Source organism: Stenella coeruleoalba (assembly GCF_951394435.1).
Source record: "Stenella coeruleoalba genome assembly, chromosome: 18".
In the NCBI taxonomy this organism is placed as follows: Eukaryota; Metazoa; Chordata; class Mammalia; order Artiodactyla; family Delphinidae; genus Stenella; species Stenella coeruleoalba.
Genome location: NC_137164.1, coordinates 49,768,000 through 49,792,782, shown reverse-complemented (window position 1 = coordinate 49,792,782; position 24,783 = coordinate 49,768,000). Strand labels below are relative to the sequence as shown.

The following is a 24,783-nucleotide window of genomic DNA, read 5'->3' as shown; positions in this document are numbered from 1 at the left end:
CCTGCTCATTAGGGTCATTTGTCAGAAGCGTGGTCCCGAGTGACAAAAAATGCCATTGCAGAAACCATCATTGCCTTGACCAAGATGGAGGAAGAATTTAGATCTCCAGTGAGATGTATTGCAACAACTAGGGTAGGTTTCCTTTCATTTGGTCTATATTGCTGCATGTTCTTTTTCAGTAACAGATTTGAACAAATTTAAATCAATAAGCCAGCTTAATTTACTTTTCTAAAAAATTTATTTTATTGAAGTATAGTTGATTTATAATGTGTTAATTCCTATTGTACAGCAAAGTGATTCAGTTATCTATCTATCTATCTATGCATTCTTTTCCATAATGGTTCATCCCAGGACATTGAATGTAGTTCCCTGTGCTATACGGTAGGACCTTGTTGTTTGTCAGTTCTCTGTATAATAGTTTGTATCTGCTAATCTCAAACTACCAATCCATCCCTCCCCTACCCACCTCACTCTTTTTTCTTACCAAATATTGTATTTATTGAAAAAGTATGAAGGGCTTTTTTGAATTATAAGCTAAGCCTGGTAATTTTTAATGTTCACTGTTACGTGTTCTTTATCACTTGTTTTTGTTATTATTTAGGGAGCTAAGGATATACTCATTAAAAAAAAGCTAAATTACCTATATGTCAGTGTACTGCCTTTCTGATGATGTGTTTACTGTTAATTTTAGTGTCAGCATGACGTTGTGATAGACTGAAGGTCCTTTAAAGACAAGGCCCCTGCCTACTCCTTCTGTAATAACTCAGTTGTCCTAAAATAGAGTCCTGTAGCCTACTTACTGAATGTGTAGGCCTTACTTTTCAAAAGCAGAAAGTGTGTGCCCAGGGCACAATGGGGCAGAATCTCTTAGGAAGTGAGATTGCATCCTTCAGATGAGATGTAATCTATTGTAAATTGTAATCTACCAAATTTTATGTCCCATATACTTCCAAAAGAGATTTGAGATTTCCTTGAAGCAGGGCAGTTGTGACAGGGTTAGGAAGAAGTCAAAGCTGGTAGAAATTGCTTAAGTTAATCCTCAGAAGTCTGAAAAAGAAGATACATTTTATCTCCCTTGGGCAGAAAAAGCCAGTTTATGCCATGTTTCCAGTGACTGTGCCTCTGAAGCAGCTGCTCTGACAGTCACCTTTCCCACCACGTATACGCTGCACTCGTTCTTCAGTCGGCTCTCCCCTTTCTCCTTGCATAACTTTTTCTTCTGGCTTCTCTTTCCCTATTTTATTTCCCCCTTACTCTTCATGTCCAGTGATGCTCACATGCACTTCTCAGAGTTGAGACAGTTAAGTATTATTTTCTGTTTTTCAGTAATGAAGAAATACGTTATTCTATGTAAAAATGAAGCTCGCTCTTTAAGCCTCAGAAAGTTTTAAAGTATTTTTGAGGGCAATTTTCTAACGCTTGTAAGACGTTTACTTATTTCTGACAAAGTGTACCCAGCATAGTGCTAGACTGTTAGAGGCATAGAGATTTCCTTGGAATTTAATGCCTCAAGCAGATATTAGTTGGAAAATGTGTAGAAGGCATTGGTTTATTAAATATGTAAATTTATGTATTGATATGTTGTTTACATATCAGAATAATAAAGGTTAATTTTATATGTCAGGTAGACAACAGAATGGTTCATCAGAGCAACAGTCATTTACTCAGTATGTGTTTGAGTGCCTACTCTGTGCATGGCACACACAGTAGAGGGCGTGGCTACCTGGTACCACACCAGGAAGACTTGAGTGCCACTGGGGATCTACGTCTTTTCAAGTCCAGCTAGCCTTCACTGAGCTGTGGCGGTGGGTGCTCTGTAAGGCGTAACCCCACGCTCTGTAGTGTAACAGCCTTTCCCTTCGGCAGCTCTGGCTTGCTCTGGCGTCGTTGTGTGTTCTCGACCAGGACCACGTGGATCGCCTCTCCTCAGGGAGATGGATGGGAAAGGATGGACAACAAAAACAAATGGTAAGATCAGAGTTATTTTATAAAAATTTAGCTTGTTTTTCTTTACAGTAAGCTTTGGCTTAGCTTTAAAAAAAAGGACTCTAGGGGCTTCCCTGGTGGCACAGCGGTTGAGAGTCCGCCTGCCGTTGCAGGGGACGCGGGTTCGTGCCCCGGTCCGGGAAGATCCCACATGCTGCGGAGCGGCTGGGCCCGTGAGCCATGGCCACTGAGCCTGCGCGTCCGGAGCCTGTGCTCCGCAACGGGAGAGGCTGCAACAGTGAGAGGCCCGTGTACCGCAAAAAAAAAAAAAAAAAAAAAAAGGACTTCACGTGTCAAAATACACAGTTAGTGGAACTCTTGAAAAATTGTGTCACACTGCCCAAGTTCATCTCACAAGTCTATTTCACTTAGGGTTCCCTCTTCATAGTATATTAGGGGATTTAATTACATTAAAAAACTGTTCCCTTCTTCTCTGAGTCATGTTTGCATCATATCAAAGTTTGGTTTTAGCCAGACTCTGATTCTATATCTAGATTTTGTACTAAAATGTAATCGGTTTTATGATAAGAAGGAAATAAAGTAGTAAGAGAACAACATGATATACCATTTATTCACAGATGTACTTAAAGTGGGTTTGATAAGTATCCCTCGCTTCACTGGAAGGAAAAACTTTATACAGGCCCTTTCAGCATTTTCTTTTTAACATCCAAGTTTCAAAAATGCATTATTTATTAATTTAGCAAACAGAATGTTTGAATATAATGGAAGAAATTTTCTTAAGTCGCTAAGAAAAGTATACATGTTTATTTTGTTAATCATTGAGTGCCCATAGCGCATTTAATCATTGATTTGGGGATTCTGAGGCCTTTTTTTAAATATATATAAATTTATTTTATTTTATTTATTTTTGGCTGCGTTGGGTCTTCGTTGCGGTGCGCAGGCTTCTCACTGCGGTGGCTTCTCTTGTTGCGGAGCACGGGCTCTAGGTGTGTGGGCTTCAGTAGTTGTGTGGCACACGGGCTTAGTTGCTCTGTGGCATGCGGGATCTCCCCGGACCAGGGCTCAAACCCGTGTCCACTGCATTGGCAGGCGGGCTCTTAACCACTGCGCCACCACCAGGGAAGCCCGAGGGCTTTTATAGTTAAGTACACTTGCCATAATTCTGTTTAATGTTCAGATTTTAAATTCTTATTTGAGTTCAGAGTAACAGTCTGTTCCTGTTGTAAATAAATCACATTAAATTTGTATGAGTATTTAAGACTTTCTTGTTAACCTTTTGTAACGTATGGAAATGTCCTGTTCTAGCCTATGTGTGATAACCATGATGACGGTGAAACTGCAGCAATCATTTTGTGCAACGTATGTGGAAACTTATGTACTGACTGTGACAGATTCCTTCATCTTCATCGGCGAACCAAAACTCATCAAAGACAGGTGAAAATTTCTGCATTTACATGCAGAATAGTATCTGTAACATAAAATATATTCGGTAAGAAATGAATGTGGGAAGGAGACTTGGCGTAATGGGAGAAAAATGAACCTTGGAATCAAAGACCAAGGGTGGAGTTCCAGCTCCACTCCTCCAGCTGGAGTTCCCAGCTGTCTCATTTACCAGCTGTGTAAATCAAGCATGTTGTTTAACCTCTGAGACTTGGTTTCCACATTTATAAAAATGGGGCTGTTGTGAAGATTAAAGAGAAGACTAGAAATATCTGGAATTTCTTAGACTGCTTAATAAAAGCCGTTTTCATTATTGAATAATTAAAATGTATACTTCTTTCAGAGTGATATATTTTCCCCTTTTCTTTAATGATACAATAGGTCTTCAAAGAAGAAGAAGAAGCTATAAAGGTTGACCTTCATGAAGGCTGTGGTAGAACCAAATTGTTTTGGTTGATGGCACTAGCAGATTCTAAAACCATGAAGGCAATGGTGGAATTCCGAGAACACACAGGTAAAAGGATTTAAGAGTGAACCGTGCCTGACAAATAGATTGAACCATCCTACTGATTACGATTAAACTAGATGTTTAATTTAATTATTTAATGTGAATAATTTTGAGTGTTTTCTATTAAGTGATGATGAGATCATTGATCACTGTATTTTTATATTTACTAGACAGTATTCAGTGTTCTATTGTAGAACATTAAATTAAAAGTCGGGAAAGTTGGTTTGCCATGAACTAGCTGTGTGACCTTGGGCAAGTCATTTTATCTCCAAAATATGCATTTTTCATTTTGATTTTTTTCCTAAAGTCTGGTGTATTCCCAGCTTAAAGGTGCATTGAATCTTACAGATTCTCAATTTTCAGCACCTCTGTAGTCTGCCGTTTATCTGACACAAATTTCTGATTTTGGTGTTAGATGTAAATCTGAGAAATTTAAATATGAATAACTTTTCATGCTGCAAGAGCATGGTCTTTTCTTTTCTCACAGCTGATTTTTTTTTCTCCTATTTTCCCTCCATACCATATTACATTAATGAATATTCTAGTGTTTGAACCATCATTGTATTTATGACCTAAACTATCCTTTTTAAAAAACATTTTCTGTAAATATTGCTAAGTTCACTTATCATATTTAGAATTTTGTACCTGTGTTTTAAAATGAGCTTGGTCTGTGTTTTTCAAATCTTGTTCTTTTTCCTTTTGTTCTTTGTTTTATTGATTCCATTCCTCCTTTAACTATTTCAAACATATTTAAATTCCTTTTCAAATGTTTCTATTATCTTTAGTTCCCTGGGTGGGAATTCTTCTGTTATTCACGTTTCATATTCTCTGCTGATAGGTTTTCTCCCATACCTTGTAATGTTGTCATTGGGAAAGGTACCTAATGATTTCCCTTTCTTCTATGTATCTTTATTTAATTTTTGTTGTTATATTTTGTCTGGCATTGTGCTTTTGTAATGAGGGGGCTTACCATAGCTGCTCGACCTGCTGTCTTGACTAGAAGCCTAGTCGGTTTCTGTGTACTGAAGAAGTATAAATAAATCAGTTAATAATTTATTTGGCTTCAGGCAGCTCTTTAGTCTCTTATCCTTTTTTGTGTGTGATTATTTACTTTCTACTTAGGGCAGCTTACAACCCTTCAGCTGCAAGACTGCCGGGCTGATTTCTCAGTGATAGCACCTGATACATATCCCTGCTTGCTTGATTTGTTTTCTTCCGTTAGTTATATTAAAATATGTAGAAAGCATATACTTAAGGAGGACTTTCCTTTTCTGCCTGAACCTAGGTAAACCCACCACAAGTAGCTCGGAAGCATGCCGTTTCTGTGGTTCCAGGAGTGGAACAGAGTTGTCTGCTGTTGGCAGTGTTTGTTCTGATGCAGATTGCCAGGTGCGTGTATAGTTAGTTAGGCCATCATGTAAGGAGTAGCACGTGTTCCCTCATGACACCTTCACTTCATATAAATAGGACTCTGAGCTCAGCATCATTTTTGTTTTCTACATTAGTGTATTACCCATGTCAAGAGTTAAATGCTTTATCAAAGCTGGAGAATGGATCAGTTAAAGCTCTCAAACCCAAATCAGTCTCTTGTGTGTGTTTCCCAACTACCACCATCATATATATTTAACATTTACTTCTGTGCTAGAAGCAGATAAAAATCTGTGGGCTGCCTTTCCTTTGCTTGTTACACATTTTTTATTCACTTGTTTCCTTAAAGTTGTTTATGCATGAACATCTGTACACATTCCATGCTATCCAAATATTTTTGATTCCTCAATTTAGTTAACAAGAATTTGGACAGTGTCCAGATAGTGAAGGGTACCTGTATTTTTTTTAATCCCCATTTTGGTGAGAGGTAGGTGGTGATTGGATGATTATATGTCAGGAATTTTTTTTGCTTCATGGCTATGCATGATAACAAATAGATTAAAATTGCAGCTCACTTTTTAATCAGCATTCCCTTTAATGTGGAGTGAAATTTTTTTAAATCACATTAGACTTTGTTAATAATCCTAAGTTATATGCAAACAAAGAATAAAAATAACTACTTTATGGTTACTTAACCTTATATCTATTTCCCGGGGGAAAGTACCTTGGAAAATTAATATAATGGATGTAATTACCAGGATGTGTGCCTTTTTTGATATTTTCTGTGCCGTTGTAATTCATCTTTAACAGGAATATGCTAAGATAGCCTGTAGCAAGACGCATCCTTGTGGCCATCCATGCGGAGGTGTTAAAAACGAAGAGCGCTGTCTGCCCTGTCTACACGGCTGTGATAAAAATGCCGTAACCCTGAAGCAGGACGCTGACGACATGTGCATGATCTGTTTCACAGAAGCGCTCTCCGCAGCACCGGCCATTCAGGTTGTCTCCGCTTTTAACGTGTTAAGTGTGCCTAGATTTTTCAATAGGAAATATAAATATACATGTCAAATAAACAAACGACTGAATCTTTCTTATACCATTGGGAGAAAATATCCCACTAATATCCCCCAGTTTATTACAGAGCAAATGCTGTCTCTTTATGTTCTGTCTCCATTTTGTGCAGTGAGCTTTAATCTGTGATTTGTGTAAGCCTGTATAATCAATTGAAAGTATAAAATGTTCATAAGGGAGAAAAAAAATAATTAGATTATCCAGTAGCTTCTCTCTTCTTAATTTCCAGAATCCAGCATGGCCTTTTATAGCATTATGTAATTAATCTATGCATGATACATACCTCTATATATAATATATATACATATATCTATAATGTTAGTAATATTATAGAAGTTACAATTTGCTAAATAAGTTTTTTTTAACATTTACTGGCTGTTTGTTTATATTTCCAGTTCTTGTGATTCCAAGACAATAAATATTCTCAAAAATAAATTTTAAATCTTTAAATCAGTAGTTTCCTCTTCTTCCTGTGAGATACAAAATTGAATAATTTCACATTTCTCCCTAGCCCAGCTTACTCTCTATAAGGTGGCGTTAATACATGAATGGTAAAAATTGGGAGAAGCTGAAGATCTCGTTCATAATGTCACATGAATAATAGAGAAGTGCCGAAGTTTCAGTGTACTGAATTTCTAGATTTTTCTCTTACCTGCCCTAAGTAGCACCTTACATTGACTAATCTGCCAGTTACTCGTGTTTATTGTTACTACATTTGCTTATATCCTTCTCTTTTCTTTATTTAAGCTGGATTGTAGTCACATATTCCACTTACAGTGCTGTCGACGAGTTTTGGAAAACAGATGGCTTGGTCCAAGGATAACATTTGGATTTATATCTTGTCCCATTTGCAAGGTATGGAAAGAATCGGAAATTATCTGCTTTCTATTAATTTTCATCTTTGTCTTCATCTTTCATCTTTCAAAATAAACATGGCAGCATCTCTCAGTGTCCTTCTTAGTCTACTTTTTACCACCAGCCCCTATCAGTTTCTGCTCTCTTCACCCAGGTAGTACCTGAGAATAAGATCTTTCTATTATACTACATTTCAAGACATTAATTGTCCATTAAAAGCTGATTAAATTAAACTGTTGCATCAGAAAATTCATTTAGATATCATCGTGCATTGAAGGGCACGCATCACTGCTTTCAGACCCGCTGAGAGTTCAGTCCATGTGACTTGTCAGTGGGTGACTACCAAAAAGAAGAATGAGCCTGTGGTGCTTGTAGGTACTGATACCTGCCGTGAAAGAGTGAAACCTGAACTTTTTAAAGTGCTATTAGGACAGATTCTTTAGAGCTCAGGTAAAATAAGGAGAAAATTCTTGACATTTTGACATGTCCCTGCAAAGATAGGAACCAAAGCAGCAGGTTATTTTGGCAAGCTAATGATGTTTAACAAAAAACTTTTGTTTAAGAATGTACTGCCAGACTGGTGTTTAGGGTATAACATGGACTTAGCACAGTCATTGCTTAGACTGAGCAATATCCAAAAAGATGATAGGATTTTCTCTCCCTTCTCATTTGTTGCCACAAAGAAAAGTCACATTCAGGAAATGATGGATGAGAGTGATATAGAAAATACTACTTGTTCATTTCTATTATCTAACATTCTGCCCCACCCCCAAGGAACCAAAAACACACACAGAGGGATATTTGTGGCAGCAGGGTAACCCTTTATTCCCAGAACAGCTAAGGCAGCAGGAGATATATGTCATACTCAGGAATATGAAGCTAATCAAATGGAATTTTCGTGTTCTGTGCCCCACTTGCCGCCACTTTCCCTGCTCTTGGGAAACTATAGGCTTGTGAGGACTTTACAGGATTATTTTTAAATGGCATTTTATTTAGGAAATGTTTGGTTATCTCCTGTCCTAGCGCAGTGCTTGGCACTTAGGTGAATACTAAGTGTTTGTTGAATTAATAAATAAATGATTCTGTTAAAGAATGTTCATTTTTCAAAATTGCAGAACAAAATAAATCATATTGTGTTAAAAGACCTGCTTGATCCTATAAAAGAGCTCTATGAGGATGTCAGAAGAAAAGCCCTAATGAGATTGGAATATGAAGGTCTGCATAAGAGCGAAGCTATCACAACCCCTGGTGTGAGATTTTATAATGACCCCGCTGGCTATGCCATGAATAGATATGCATATTATGTCTGCTACAAATGCAGAAAGGTATGCTGTTAATCATACTACGAATTATTAAGATTACCTGTGTGATTAAGAAGTTGAATAGTATAGTGATGTCTAATTATTCTTACATTTTAAGTCTAAAGTTAAAAATGAGAAAGTTTGGTGCTGTGCTTCAAGTAGAATTTATTTCCTTAATTTGTTTTGGGGCGCTTTTTTTTTTTAACATATACAGACTATTTCCAAAACAAACATGAGGTGTTTCACTACACAAGCTGTTTCCTATCAGCAATCCCCTCTTGTTTTCCAAATCCAGTTGGCTCTGGAATAAACTTCTTTTGCTTAACTCTTTTGACCATTCCCTTCTTAAAATTCTTACCTCCTTGGCTCCCAGGACAAGACTCTCTTTGGTATCTTCCTTCCTTTCTGGTCACTTGTCTTTACCCCCCTCACAGAGTTCCGTTTTATTCATCTACTCCTTACATATTTGTTTCCCCAGCCCTCCATTCTTGCCTGATCATACCTCCTCACCTTTGGTGACCTGTATACCCATGCCTTTGCCTACCACCTGTATTGTTCCGACCCTCCAAAATTTTTGAGATTTGGATACAAATACCCAACTGTCTACCAGACATTTAGATTTCTCACAGATACTTCTGACTCTCTCAATCTCCAGTCTGTATTAACAAATGAACAAAGTCAATTCTATCTCCAGATCTCTCTTGAGTTCTTTTTTCTTTCTATTATTATATCTTTAGCAACCCTAATCGTTTTCTTTGGTAATTATTAGTAGCCTTCTTACTGGGCTTCTTGTGTGGAGCCCCTAACCGCTCCATTCCGTGCTTTACACTTACAATTCCACTAGCAGATGAACATTTCTAGATCCCAGATCTGATCGTGTCACTGTTCAGCTTCTAATCCTGTGGCCCCTCCACCTCTCTAGTCTCATCTCCCAGCATGCCACCACTTGTGCCCCGTGCAACGGAACACGGAACAACTTGCAGTGCCCCAAACTGGGCCGTGTTGGCTCACTCACCCACACCTCCACGCCATCGCCCAGGCTCTTCTGTCCATGGAATGCTCTTCTCTGCCTCCTACTCTGCATCTTACTCTCACTTGCCACCCACGCACACGCACACGCTCATAGGCACGGCCAGATCTGTGCAATCACACTTCCGGATTCGGCTCCAGTTTCGCCTCCTCTGCAGCGTGCCCCGACCTCCCCACCACCGCCACGCCATTTTGACATCTCGCATACGTCCGTCTAAGCGCTCATTATTCTGCATTAACGGTGACTGGTTCACATGTCTCTGTCCCCCTTGATAAGTTCCATGAGGACGAAGACTATGTTTCTTAAGTTCTCTATCTCTAGTACTTGGCACTTATTAGACACTAAGTTAATTGGAGAATGAATAAATGAAGGAATCAATATATGAAAGATGCATAGTCTCCCGAAGTAACAGACAGAAAATACAGATAATGAATGGAAGGCTAAGTAGATAGATGGTAGCCAGAAAGGCAGACAAATACACACACCCAAGGAAAGACCAATGGTGTACATTTGTGAAACTTGAATTGTTACAAATAATAAAATACTATTTCTTCTGTGTGTTTAATGTACTGAACCTCACAAATGAATACTGCGCTACCACACAGATGACAGTCAGATGTCCAGGAAGCCACGCAGGGAATCTAGAAAAGTAAAACAGCTGGAATAGGCCCCCAGGACAAATGAAATACTTCTGAGGCCTGATTTAGCTGGTGGATGACCATTTATAGCCTCTTTATCAGTGAAGCCTGTCTTTCATCTTGTTTTTCCAGTACAAATAGTAGATTTCTATTGACTCATCTTATTTATACCCAATTATGGATATAGTTTTTTTGTCCATGAGACATGTTATATATGCAGAATGCCCCAGTTATAATTGGTTTAATTTATTTTGTGCCCAGAGCAAATAGAGAGGAATTACCCATGATGATAACTTCATATATTCAAGTATCTGTATTAGATACTGTTGAGTTCCTACATGTAGTGCAGCTCTGTAAGTATGAGCAATGTCCTGAACAGAATATCCAAATTTGCCTTTCCTTTTTAAACATTTTTATATGATCAAAATTGATTTTTTTTTCTTTCCCATTAGCCTCAGGATTATAATTTTATACTAATATTTATTTTAGGCATTTATTTAGAATAGTAGAAGGGAATATGTTATTTCATATTTCAAAAAGAGAAAAACTATTCAAACTTGGCCCTGGAAAATCATAGCTTCTCTTTACTACTTAATATCCTATTCTTGATATTTATTTGGAATATTATACATTCTTTTGTTATTTTGCTTTGACAGTACAATGTCTGAACTTTCTACTGTAAGTATGAATGCATTCCAGAACTGAAGTAGCTTTATTTCATACCCTGATCTATTTCTTACAGGCAGCAATATGGGTATCCACTTGGCATTACAAGGGAATGTCAATAGACAATAGTATTTCCTGAGACCTCTCGATCTCACTTCCATTGCACCCACACTGAACCTCCCATGGCAGAGTTTTCTGTTTCCTGCTGTGATCTGAATGCATTCCCTCCTTAGGCATATTTCGGTGGTGAAGCTCGTTGCGATGCTGAGGCTGGACAGGGAGATGATTATGATCCCAGAGAGCTCATTTGCGGTGCCTGTTCTGATGTGTCCAGGGCTCAGGTGGGCAGAACATTTTATTAGAAAGGACAGTTTAGAAATGTTAAGCTTCTGTGTTTTTAAAATAATAATATAACGAATATGATGGGGATAGTATAGTACGTTTTTTTCCCCAGTGCTTTCTGATGTTTGTAGGGCAGTGTATAATTTTCCAGATCATTTTGTATATATTATTTCTTTTGGATGGTATTTGCATTTTATAATTTTGTCTCCCATAAGATAATCACCATATTTCAACAAGTAATAAATTTACTTACTTCATTTTCTTAAACCTGCAGTCACACTTTTAGGTTTTCCCGTCTTCAGTGAAATCTTAATAATACATCTATGAGATTGAGAGATAGAAGAAATATTATTAATTTTTCAATTTGGCTGACCAAGAAACATTCACAAGGAAATTAAATGGCTAGCTTATTAAATAATATTGGTTATTATGGAGCTGGGATTTAAATTTGGGGCTTCGTCCAAACCTTTTGGGCCAAGCCACACATTTATTCAATATTTTAATGTGTGTATCATCAGTTTTTCAGTCAGTTTTGAGAGCTGTGTGTACTCTCAAAATATGAATCACTGAGTTAAGTGTATGGTTTTCTTAGGTATCGTTGAAATAGACTCGCCATAATCTTGTATTTATTTTCTTTTGCTGTAGATGTGTCCGAAACATGGCACAGACTTTTTGGAATATAAATGTCGCTACTGCTGTTCAGTGGCAGTCTTTTTCTGTTTTGGAACAACACATTTTTGTAATGCTTGTCATGATGATTTTCAGAGAATGACTAGCATTCCTAAGGAAGAACTACCACACTGTCCTGCAGGTATGCTTTTAATATTCATAAATATGGTTATAATGTATATGGTATCTCGTTTTGTTTAATGATCACATGAGAACACTTTGTTTCAAGTGGCAGAAACCCAGTTCAAACTATCCTAAAGAAACAAAGGGAATTCCTCGGCCCTTGTAAGCGTCTGACTTTCTGAGTGGAGTAAAAAGTAAAATGACCATCATGAACGAGGGGCTCAAAGCTGTAAGAAGCAATTGTGTGGGGACTGAGAAGGAAGCCAGCTAAGGATTAGTAGAAGGATAGCTGCTCAGCACTAAAGGGCCCTGAGAAGTTTGAAATTATAAATTGATAATAGAACCATTTAAAAGGATTTCGTGATTTTTTTTTTTTTTTTTTTTTTTTTTTTTTTTTGGTCACACATCTGCCTTTATTGTGAGCAGCTATGATATTTTTTAAGAAGCCTGGAACCAGCACCATAAAATGGACAAGTGATTTGATCTAGAATGGCTGGGAATGGGCGGCATAGTGAGCATCAGAAAGCCAAGGGAATTAAAGAAGCCACTGAAAATACAGGAGAGATGATTGTCTATGGAGGTCAGGCTGAGAAAAAGTGAATATGAAACCAAAAAGAGACAGAAAACTGGAAGAGGTCAGGAGGCTGGTGATCACCGTGGGGTGGCATACCAGGCTTAACAGAAGTGAGAAGAGTGGAAGGGGAGGTAAATGTGACCACAGAAGAGACAGATCTGAAACGAGTGGAAATACACGCAAGAGCACATACACCACAGTGTACAACGTTGTTAAAGCTGGGAGACACACAGTCTCATCCATTGCTTACCAGAGTGCAAATGGCAGAACCCTGTGGTGCCTCTCAAAATTGCCAATATACCTACCCTTCAACGATCCCACTTCCGGGGATATACCCACATATGTGAGAAAAATAAAAAAGAGCAGATATGAAGGTTATTCATTGCATCATTGTTTATAATAATACAAGTTTGTAAACAATGCAAGCATCCAGTAAGAGGTTGGTTAAACACTCAGTACTACACACTATTAAAAAGGAAGGTGACTGAGGATGGAGTTTCTGTGTACTAATATGGAAAGATCTATAGCAGATACTGTTAAATGAAAAATCAAGTTACTGAACAGTGTGTGTAGTATGCCACCTTTTGTAAGAAAGGGGGAAATGAGAATATATACTCATATGCATTTAAAAAACCACTGGGGAGATTGACAAGAAACTAATAAAACTGATTAACTATTGGGGAAAACAGGGAAAAATGGCATAAAAATGGGGGGAAGGTGACTTCTTTTTGTATGTAATTTTTTTTAACATTTTGATTTTTAAACCGTGTAAAGTATATTATCTATTCAAAAACAAGGATACTAAGATGCATAGGTTTTTTTTTTAAGTACGGCTACTCTTTTCTATTTGCTCATCTCAAGTAAAATTTGTTATACTATTCTTCCTTCACTTCCTTTACAGTAGAAGTACTTTAGGACTTTTCAAGAAGCTTTAAAGAAGCAAGATGAGAATAACGTGAGGCTAGAGTGTTTAGGAAGATGGCCAGAATAGAGGCGTGAGCCAGGACGAGCAGGAGGAGGGTGGTGAGCTGGAGGCCAGCGAAGGAAGGGAGCGAAAAGGGGGCGGTGTTGTATGGATGAGGACAAGAGTCCAGATTAAGAAGCTGAAGGAGATAATCCTTCTGGCCCGGGATAGGGACCCTATCCCTTCCTGCTGCATGTATGTGGTACGTTGAATTTTTTATAGTGAATGTTTTTGTTTTTGTGGTTAGAAGAAAATAATTTTTTAATTTTATATTTTCATAACTACAGTCACATTATTTCTCTAAGTAACTTACAGGTGATTAATATTTACATTAGGTTTGTATGTGTGTGTGTGTTTTAATTATAGTTTTTTGCCTCCTTCAAAATTTATACAGGTCCCAAAGGCAAACAATTAGAAGGAACTGAATGTCCTCTCCATGTTGTGCATCCACCCACTGGAGAAGAGTTTGCCCTGGGTTGTGGAGTGTGCAGAAATGCTCACACTTTTTAGAACACTCAGATTCCTTTGTCTACAGAGAGAAAAGTTACCTTCATCCCCCCAGGCGGATGTGGTGAAGTTTAAACTCTGCTCAGGATAAAGACGGGACCATTTTTACATCCATGAAAATGAACCATTCACAGTGCAAGAAGGATGCCAAATACCATGTACATAATTCTTGCTATGGAAAGTTTCCCTATTATTTCAGTTTATCTTCTTTTGAACCAAGACATCAAACTTGTGAGGTGTTTGCATGTGGCCATTATCGTCATTGGCCTGTGAAGCATTGGACATTTATAGATAATTGATATCAAAGAATTGCCATGCCCATGGACTAAGAATGATGCTGGCTTTCAAGCAAAAGAGAAAAGTTATCATTGTTTATTGTATACTGCCTTTTTGTAATCCTGTACAATTGCATCACGGGTGGGGATAAAAAGAGGAATATTCTGGTTTATTTCCTAGACTGTTATTTAAAAAAAAAAAAAATGTGTTAGGACGGCATATAAATGTAATAAGTATCACACTGTATATAAACATATCAATGTTTGTCCTGTATAAGAATTACTAAATTACAAATGCAGTTTCATTTAAACTTCTAGGTTAAGTTTGAGCCTGAAATTTTAATGAAGTGCAATACTGAGTGTGCCTCATTATCTTGCAGCTGTAAACATATTGGAATGTACATGTCAATAAACCACTGTACATTTTTATACAGTGATAAAGTCTAACAAGTGTGTAAGGTGTTGGCTTGAGAAACAAAATTTAAATACCTAAGGTCTAAAACTCCATCCAGTTTTCCTTGGAAAGAAATTTACTAACATAGCACAATCATAACCTTCAAAACTGTTTGTTAGGGAAAATAGGAGTAGTAATGAGGTACAATGTTGGAATCTTAACACTGGAGAGATGGATAGATAGGTATTCATAAACAGACATACGCGAAAGATAGAAGAAAATATTTAGGAAATTCAACAACCTCCACCTTATTAACCAGCTCCTTTTTCAACGTGTATAACAATCAACAGAATCACTAGTCTTTTCTTTATCTATTATAGACTGTGTGTTTTAGTAGATGTTTTTTACAGTTAACTCATGAAATTGACGCACTGTTGACTTATGATGAGTCATAAATCAGATTATATTTATTTCATGAGGCAGACTGATCAAAAGTTCTGATCAGTTTTGTTCTAAATTCCCACTGTTGAAAATAGATCATTTGTCAATAACCATTATTTATTTATTTATTTTTTCGGTACGCGGGCCTCTCACTGTTGTGGCCTCTCCCGTTGCGGAGCACAGGCTCCAGACGCGCAGGCTCAGCAGCCATGGCTCACGAGCCCAGCCGCTCCGCGGCATGGGGGATCTTCCCGGACCAGGGCACGAACCCGTGTCCCCTGCATCGGCAGGCGGACTCTCAACCACTGCGCCACCAGGGGAGCCCCAATAACCATTATTTTAATGACTTTGTTAAGCATTTGTGAGAATTTTAAAATAATCTTTGCCTTGAAGGAACTTAAAATATAAAGAAAAGATCTAGCCTGACCACAGGTAACTATTTACAGAATCTTCTAATAAATTGCATAAAAATGTCCACACCAAATGCTTCAGGGTTTAGGAAAGATGGTTATTAGTGTTTTTTTTGTTTTTGTTATTGTTGTTGGGAGGGGGGCGGTTAGCTAAGAGGCCCCTTAAGCTTCCCCTTGAAAAATAAGTAGCATTTCAAGCGTGGAGATGTAGAGAAAGGCAGGAGGAAAAAGGTATGTGTGTAGAAAATTCTAGAATGTGATAGAACAGTGTGAATAGTCCAACTTTTCTTGTGTTGGACAGCTTACTGCAAAAAAACAAAAAAATCTGAAGATCACAAAGACTGATCTCTTCATGATATAATTTGTGGATCCACTGTATGTACAGGCGCGGGGCCTTCCTGAGCAAGAAAGGACTTTGAAACAGTACAGAGGTCCCTCTTCATCTAAATAAGATACATCTGAACGATCACTGAAAAAGTAATGATAACACTTTTCTTTTAAAATCTCTCAGGAGAAGGACATTATGCAAACTTCCTTCGTTATTAGTGACAATGCCCCAGAATTACAAGCAATTTTTAACTGCCCAATGGATTCAAAAGCCAGGAGAGTCATTTGTTGTTACTGAGGGCACTTCTGGGTGGTCCCAAGTCAAGCTGAAAGGGTTGCAGGCAGGGCTAGTTCAATTTCAACCTCCAGAATACTTTGGATTTATGATTCGGGAAGAAACAGAAAAGGGTCCTAAAGGCACTCGCGTGTTTATATCCTCCCCCCCGCCCCCCGAACACACACACATTTTCTGACAAAGGGCTAGCTGGGATCCTCTACCCATGTTCAAAAGAGGTTCCAGAACCTTCAGGGCAACACAGTTGTTTTCTTCAAAACGATCATTCTACCATGAGGATGTTGGGCAACAGGCATCAGGAAGGGATGGCGACACTGCTCCCAGACAACCCCTCAGCCCCAGCTTCTACCTCTCAGCACCTGCTCGCAAAGCTCTGCCTTTCACAGTAATCTCGTAATCTCGTTTCATGCCCAAGCCTGTGGGAGAACACTGAGGGCACATATTCAGGATTGGCTTTCAGTGTTTCCCAAAAACACAAAGTAGGTCAGAGACAGAAGCAGTTCGTAGGTTTACCCCAGAAAACCAGATGTGATGAGGCCATTGTGAACATACCTGACTTAAATTCATCGGCCACAGTAATGAAACTAACCTTGAGAATGCCATGCAGATCGCAGGCGTCATGGACACTTGAGAAATGTAAGCTGCAGTGTGTAAATGGGAAGGAAAAAGAAAGGGAAACTATGGAGGTTGCTTGACAGCCATGAGCCGTCTCAAATTAATACGCTGGCAATAGGGATAAAAACAAAGTCCTAACACATTCTCACAATGACTCCAGCTTATCTTCGTTTATGAGGAAGCTATTTTTAGTCATATTCCAAGCATCTCAAAACCAGAAAAGCATTTTATGGATAAATACGTTCTGACAAAGCACAGAAGGCAGATGGCTTTGGCATACTTCTGGCTCAAGCATACTGTGCACGAAGGTTTCAAATGCTGTGCAGGACACCAGGCAGGAAACAGAAAGCAAAATCATGAGAGCAGGTGTCGGGGAATCTGGAAACAAACTCTTTTCCTGTTATATTTTCAGGCCTGGAAAAAGCCATTTTTCTTAAGCAGTTTTCTGGACAGTGTGTTTAGGTCTAAAACCTCCTTACTCCATCAGTAAGCGTATTTGAAAAATATACACAGTTCACTGTTAACTTCTCATATATAACAATTACTTATTCACCTTCTTTTTCAGCCCAACATTTCTCCCTGGCCACTTTGTCACTGAATTCCACCAGTACCTAGCCACACGTGTTTCTGACAGATGGAACACCGCCTCTTGTTTTCCTGAAAACTGCCAACAGTACATAAACGGTGCTGAAACAGACGCCTGGGGACTTGGGTTCAAGCCCTGATTCTGCCTTGGTTTTGGCTGTGTGACCTTGAGTCAGCCACTAATTCCTTTCGGTCACAACTTCTTGGAAATAATAATACCTAATCTAAATCAGTTGAGGAAGCATTTACAAAAGTGCTTTATCTCACGTAAAGCATTATTTGAAAGTGAAGAGTAAAAAAGAGAAGAACATTTATTCAACGCCTCCTCAATAGCTGCCACTGAATTATAAGCATTTTATTTAATCCTCCCAGCAACTCTGTTGCTTCCCCCAAAAGAGCTGCTAGGCAGACAACTCAGTAGGTAAAACAGTTATTAATCTCATTTCAGCAGATGACTTTAATCTCATTTCAGCTGCTTAAAGAAGTTAAAAGAACTTGCATTAGATGCCAGCTGATCTAATACAGATTTGGCTGGAAAAAACCTGCGATGTGAATCCAGATCTTTCTGTGTCTCAAACCCAAGTTCTTCCTACCCCATCATGCTATTACTATTACATTACCAACTGGTCCTATGAAAAGATGTAACTCATGAAATGGAAACTGGACACCAGTAATATAGGCAAGATTGCCAAGGGAACAAGACAGGCTTTGCCTCAAGGACTGTGCAGGGTAGATCCAGAGGGACCCGGCGCCCACCTTCTTCATGGCGGGTGTGGGCAAGGGGTCAGCTGCCAGCCTGCACCCGCCCCACCTAGGGGATCCGCCACGGCACTTGATCCAAAGCCACACTCTTCCCCTGCAGCCCTGGCCAGTGACAGAGCATGGCAGGGTACCAGGGCCTGGCCATGTCTGCCCAAAGAAGCGCTCCTTTGTGGGCCATCTGTACACCAGGACGCGGGCTAGCCCAGCCGAGAGACGTTCCTTGGAGCTGTGCTGCAGTCAGAGCCTTTTCCTGCCCAGCACTCCTTCCCCCTGTCCTGGGGTAGATGCCAAACCTGCGTGGCAGTCTGAACGCCCCCTCGCCCACTCCTGCCCCCTCACACCTGGCTCTTTCAGAGGCACCACTCCCAACAGATTTCTTGCACTTCTAACTTTATCTTGGCATAGAGGACTTGGCTGAGTGAAACAGGATAATAAGTTTTAAATGACTGACTTAACGGCTGCTTCATTTCACAAGCGACATAAGGGAGCTAAGAAAAAAAATGCATAGGCTATAAAAGTACTGGAGGGAGTTACAGTGAAGAAAAATTATGAAACAAAATCAAAGCCGAGGTTGGAGGAGAGCGTCCAGTAAGTGACTGTATAAACTATGGTTACACAGTCTTACATAGTCTCTAGAGAGAAGGCCATCAAGTTCACGATATGTTAGTTAACAAAGCAGGACAAGAAACATGTTCGGTTAGGACTTACAATGTCCATTTCCCCAAAAAGAACAAAGCTGGTATTTCAGCCCAGTCTTGCAGGACGGATAAGTTTTGAGAGGCACAAGTGAAAAAGGCATTCCAGGGAGAGAGTGTGGTGAAAACTAAGGTGTTGGTGTGTTCCTCCAAAGTGGAAGTAAGCTGTTTTGCTTCATCAATTCATTTAATAAATAGTTGAGCACCTGTTCTATTTCCACTTGACAGTACATGCTCACAAGGACGGGAACTGTGTTCCCACTTGCTTAGTAACCATGAGTTACACACAGAAGTTGCCTGAGAAGTGAACTGTACAAGTTAGTAAATACATGCAGCACTGGGCCAGGTGCTATGGATGAGACGGCCACAGAACACAAATACAGAACCATGTAAGTAACACAATGTTATTAAGAACTATAATCAAAGTTTTCTAAAAATAAGAGAGAGCATTTGTTGAGGGCTTACAGTGGCCGATCTCTGTGTAATGCCTGGGTATGGTAGGCAGAATAACAGCCCCCCAAATATGGCCACATCCTAATCCCCAGCGGGTGTAATTATGTCACCTTATATGGTGAAAGGGACTTTGCAGATGTAATTAAGGGTACAGACTTTGAGATGGGGAGATTTTCCTGGATTAACCTGGTGGGCCCGATGGGATCACAAGAGTCCTAACATGGGAAACAGGAGGCAAGAAGGTCAAAGTCACGGAAGGAGATGTGGTGACAGAAGCAGAGCTCAGAGATAGAGACTTGAAGACCCTACACTGTTGGCTTTGAAGACGGAGGAAGGGGCCAGCAACCAGGGAATGCCGGCAGCCTCTAGAAGCTGGAAAAGACAAGGAAACATTTTCACACAGAGCCTCCAGAAGGAATGCAGCTCTGCCACCACCTTGACTGGAGCCCATTTGGACTTCTGACCCCCTGAACTGTGCAATAATAAAGTTGTGTTATTTCAAGCCACTAAGTCTGAGGTAATAAGAAACAAACACAATGGGCTTCACATGCATTATGACATTTTCATCTTCCCACAAACCTATTAACTCTTATTTTCCCTTTGCAGATGGGGCAATTCCAGTCTCACAGAGGTTAAATAACTAGCCCAAGGCTTTGTAAAGACTTGGTATCAAAAGACAAAGTATTTAAGATATCTCAGTAATTTTTTAAATTGCTTACATATTGAACTGGTGATATTTTGGATATACTGAGTTAAATAAAATATTTAATATTAAAATTAATTTCACCTATTCCTTTTTAGCTTTTTTAAAATGTGGAGTCTAGAAATTTTAAGTTATATGTATATGGCTTGCATATATTTCTAAATGAACTATCCTGGCCTAGAATCTCCTTCTCAACTGTTTGGATTTTATCACGCATCTTTGGATTTTTTTGAGAAAAAGACAGGGGCTTTAGGAAGGTAACGCAAGAAGCAGGTTAGGTGGTCTGAAAGACACTGCCCTTGGAGAAGTCTCAGGAAGAGTTGATAAAGGTTCTTGTCACAGGTTCTTAAAACAGACTTCTTTCCTTTGAGGAGTCTACAGTCTAGTCCTAGATAGAGTTAAAATTCCAAGAGACAGCCTAAAATGAAGTAGTTTCATTGGGCTAATATGCCTGAGAGGGAGAGGTATGCTGGCGTAACTCAGAGGAGAGAAGTGGGGTTGCTGAGGTAAGACGCCACAGAGGCGTGAGTGTCCTCATATGCGGAGTTGGAGTGGTGATAATAAGAGCAATGTAGCTAACACTCACTGGGCATTGACTATGTGCCTGCGACTGACAGACGTGCTTCACGTACCGTTAACTCATTCAATTCTAATGGCAACTCTGTGGTAGATATAAAATAATAACATTATTATTATTATTATTCCATTTTACAGATGAGGAAACTGAAGCACAAAGAAATTCAGTAACTTGTCCACACTTGCATATCCCGTAAAGGCAGAACAAGGATCAAAACCTAAGCCCCCGACCCAGGTGCCAGACCTTCTCCATCCCACTCTGGAGCAGCTTTGACTGAGCAGTGGAGACTTACAGCTCTCAAGTTTGCAGGACCCCAGAAAGGCCTGAGGAGATGCGAGTTCCTCCTCTTGTGCGGAAATGCCAAACTGGGGGACCTGAAAGGAAAGAGCTTCAGAGAAAGGAGAGGAATTGGGGAAAGAGAAAAAGAGGTCAAAGAGTGGGAAAGAACCTGTGAGCATCCTCCTTATAAAACCATACATCTACAAGGCCCGTCCCTTGTGTGATTCAAAGGGATGACTACGTTAACGCTAAAGGTTCTGTCCCTCCCCAACTCAACTGCTCCTCGGAGAGCTACCTGACCTCAGAAGAGAACTCCATGCATCTTTCTCATATAAGATCTGTGGCTGAGCTGCCCACATGGAAGGCAGGAAATCCTGCAAAAAGAGGCAGTCGTCAGGCCCGCTCATTTTCCTAGAACTCCATCCGAGAGGAGTGTACCCCCAGCCGCCACCCCTGTGTTACTCGGCAGACTCATGCTTGGTTAACGGCAGCTATGGAGAGATGCCACCCCTAGCCCCACTCCCAGACACAGGACACAGCGGGAACAAATTCCATGATCGCCCTTCAGTTAAAAGGAAACATTGAAGAACTAAGGAGGAGCCTTTCCAGGTCAAGTTTGCACTGGTAAGGAGTTTGGGTTGCAAGCAAAAGAAAGCAAATGCAGAGTATCTTCAGCAAGCCAGAAAAAAGGCAATCGCTGGGATACCGCCGGGGCTTGAGAACAGGGTAGGACCAGCGCTCGGGCCGTGGTTTCGTCTCTCCTCTAGGTCCTCTCTCTGCATCCATCTTGCTCTCCTTCCTTCTCACTGCAGACCACGCCTGTCTGCTTTCCAGACCATGTGGTAGAAAGTGACCACCTATAACCCCTGTGTCTGTATGTTCCCAGTCCAAACACCCAAGGAAGGGAATACTCTTCTTTCCTTCCGTATTAATTCCAAATTCCCAGCGGGGAGGACTGTCTTAACTTGAATGACGTGTCCATTTCTGGACCAATCAACTGTGGACGGGGCCTAGGTTCCCGTGCTACAGGAAACCACTACTAAAACCAAGCAGATGGGGAGGGGCTTCTCCCCAAAAGAGCTACTAGGCGACAACTAAGTGTTCACTACAGATTTCAGTCTTGGGCAGTAGTTGAACACAATGACCTTCTAATTATGATTCTATAATCTTACCAAATCCTGGCCTTGTGCTTCCCTTGCCAGTTGGATAGACTGCCTGCCTCTCTTCTCTTTAATTCCATTATTTTCTTCGAGATTCGATTCAAAACTGACCTTGATCAACGAATGAGCTCTGCCCATCTATCCCTATTCTACTCTGCATCTCGTGCCCCCAGCACTCTTGTATACTACCTTATTAGGAACTTATTAATACATCACTGTACAAGTGTTTTCTGTTTCATTGGTGGATGTTATCCCTTTAGACAGCTATAGAAGGACACAGACCTTGTCCCTTTCCTCCTCTGTTACACCAAGCACCTTGTAGACAGTGGAGGAGGAAGGAGGACCACGATAGTTAGAGTTTCTTTCTCCTGTTCTATTAACAGATTTCCTGTTTTCTGTGAGGGGGCTCCCCGTTCCTTGTGGGACTTGTGATACTGGTGAATCACAAAAGCACAGGGTTCCTTGTACGATTTGGAGCCTCTGGTCCATAATCAAACTTGCTTATCCCCATTTACCTTTTAGGATTCTCCCTCTCCCGCAACATCTATCTGCCCATGTACTCCCCACGACGGACTTATTTTAGTTGCAACATGGCTCAAATCCGGGACACTACACCATGTAATACAAACAGAAGCCCCATCCTGTCATGTTCTTTCACTCTTCAGAGAAACACTTACCGAGCCAGGAACTGTTCCGGGAGCCTAGGATCTGCAAACAAACCAAACTAAGACTCAGGTTTTCATGGTGCTTATTATATCCGAGTTGGGACATTACATAACAGACATACAATATGTAATATGCTAGGAGGTGATAACGTGCTGTGATAAAGGAAAAAGAGGTCAAGGGGGCTCCGGAGTGTCATTGTCACTGTTTTGTCCTGGTTTTGTTTATTTTTTGGTTTTGGTAGTACATTGTTGAATTTGATTACCTAATATTTCTTTTTGAATTTTTGCACCTATTTTCATAAGAGAAATGGGGCTTCGGTTTTCCTTTCTTTTCCATATTTGGTTTGGGAGCGATGATTATACTAGCTTCATAAAATGACCTGGGCAGCTTTTCTTCTTCAACCTTTTTCTCAAACAACTTGTAGAAGAAAGGATTAACTCTTACTTGGGAGTCTGGTAGGGCTCACTTATAATTCCCTCCGGGTCTAGGGTTATATGGGAGGAAAGGGCTTTGGCAATTACATCAATGTTTATTGATCTCTTCAAATTCTCTACTTCTTCCTGCCAATTTTGGCATTTTATATTTTTCTAGGACTTACTTGTTTTATCTAGGCTTTCAATTTTATTAGCTAATAATTATTTACAACATACTTTTATTGTTTTAAATACCTATGGTGGCTATATTTGTTCCCCCTTCAAAAAATTTTGTATTTTGTTAATTTGCAACTTTTTCCTAATCAATCTGACTAGAGCTGTATCTACCTTATTCACTTTTATTTGAACCAGCTTTTGTTTTTGATAATCTTCCCTATTATTTTTTTCCTATTTTGTTGATTCCTGTCCTTGTCTTTATTATTTAATTCTCTTCCAGTTATCTACGACTGCGTGACAAACCACTTAATGCCTTACTGGACTGAAACGGGTATTTATCATTGTCTCTTGGAGTTCACTGAGCATTGCACTGTGCTGCTTCGTTTTCTTCTGGTATGGTGACTGGTTCTTCTGGCACACTGTCTGAAGAGTAAGCATCCCAAGAGACCCAAATCAAAGCTGTAAGGTTTCTTAAGACTTAGCCTCACAAGTTTTAAAATGTCACTTCTGCCTCATGCTACTGGTGAAACAAATCACCAGGGCAAGCCCAGGTTCAAGGGCAAGGGAACTGGACTTCATCTCTCCTTTTTTTTTTTTTTTTTGTTTTTTGGCCGTGCCATGTGGCTTGCAGGATCTTAGTTCCCCAACCAGGGATCGAACCCACACCCTCTGCAGTGTAAGCGCAGAGTCCTAACCACCGGACCGCCAGGGAATTCCCTGGACTTCATCTCTTAATGTGAGAAGCAGCATTTGACCATACGCAAGGGAAGAACAGGTGGTAGCCATGTTGTAAACAACATTATACTATCCTTGATGCTTTGGATTTTTTCTGTTGCTTTTTCTTGTGATTTATTGAGTTAAATATTTGGCTTTTGTTGAATTGTACTTGTTTCTGAGTAACTATATTTAAAATTATGAATTTCACTCTAAGAGTTAGCATAGATGTTTTTCACAAATACTGATATATATGGTATTTTCATTATCATACAACAAAAATTTTCTTAATCTCTGCACTGGCAATTCTGGCAACCCTGTCCAACAGGGTTGGTAACAAAATATTCTTCGCTGTTGGACCACACTACTCCACCGCCACCCTCTCCCTTCCCTCCAGACTGATATTGACTAACACAACGGGAAAACTTAAATAGGTATTGAATGATTTTAAAATAAGCACAAGTTTCTTTTTTCAAAAATGTGAAATAAAATCTTTCAATAACAAAAACAGAAAAGAAAAGGAAGCGTTAGATAGGCAAGGTGTGCCAAGATCCCATGCTTGCCTTCTTTAGGGAGAGGATAGACTGTAATGAGGAATTAAAAGGGGACTACAATTAGAGTGTGAAAATTTTAGTGTGATGTAATATATACTAGTTATGTTTGCTGATTTGGTTTAATGTGTTTTGCTGATCATTTATTGTTAACCTAGCTTTCAATAAATGGGCTTGGGACATTACATAACAGACATACAATATGTAATATGCTAGGAGGTGATAACGTGCTGTGATAAAGGAAAAAGAGGTCAAGGGGGCTCTTGCTCTTCAGCAAGGTCCTCTCTT

The 24,783-nt window shown here is 39.7% G+C and overlaps 1 protein-coding gene across 20 annotated transcripts in view; it reads left to right on the top strand.

The window, feature by feature from the left end:
• MYCBP2 (MYC binding protein 2) overlaps window positions 1–14,699 on the top strand; it is a 271,692-nt gene extending 256,993 nt beyond the window's left edge. For all 20 annotated transcript variants that reach the window (XM_079903236.1, XM_079903224.1, XM_079903221.1 and 17 more), the window contains 11 exons: window positions 13–132; window positions 1,867–1,968; window positions 3,253–3,381; window positions 3,769–3,901; window positions 5,181–5,284; window positions 6,074–6,262; window positions 7,082–7,189; window positions 8,305–8,514; window positions 11,058–11,165; window positions 11,812–11,977; window positions 13,891–14,699. In XM_079903236.1, coding sequence (XP_079759362.1) covers window positions 13–132; window positions 1,867–1,968; window positions 3,253–3,381; window positions 3,769–3,901; window positions 5,181–5,284; window positions 6,074–6,262; window positions 7,082–7,189; window positions 8,305–8,514; window positions 11,058–11,165; window positions 11,812–11,977; window positions 13,891–14,006 — 1,485 coding nt within the window. In that variant the 3' untranslated portion in view covers window positions 14,007–14,699. The remainder of the gene's footprint in view (window positions 1–12; window positions 133–1,866; window positions 1,969–3,252; window positions 3,382–3,768; window positions 3,902–5,180; window positions 5,285–6,073; window positions 6,263–7,081; window positions 7,190–8,304; window positions 8,515–11,057; window positions 11,166–11,811; window positions 11,978–13,890) is intronic.
• The last annotated feature ends 10,084 nt before the right edge of the window (window positions 14,700–24,783 follow it).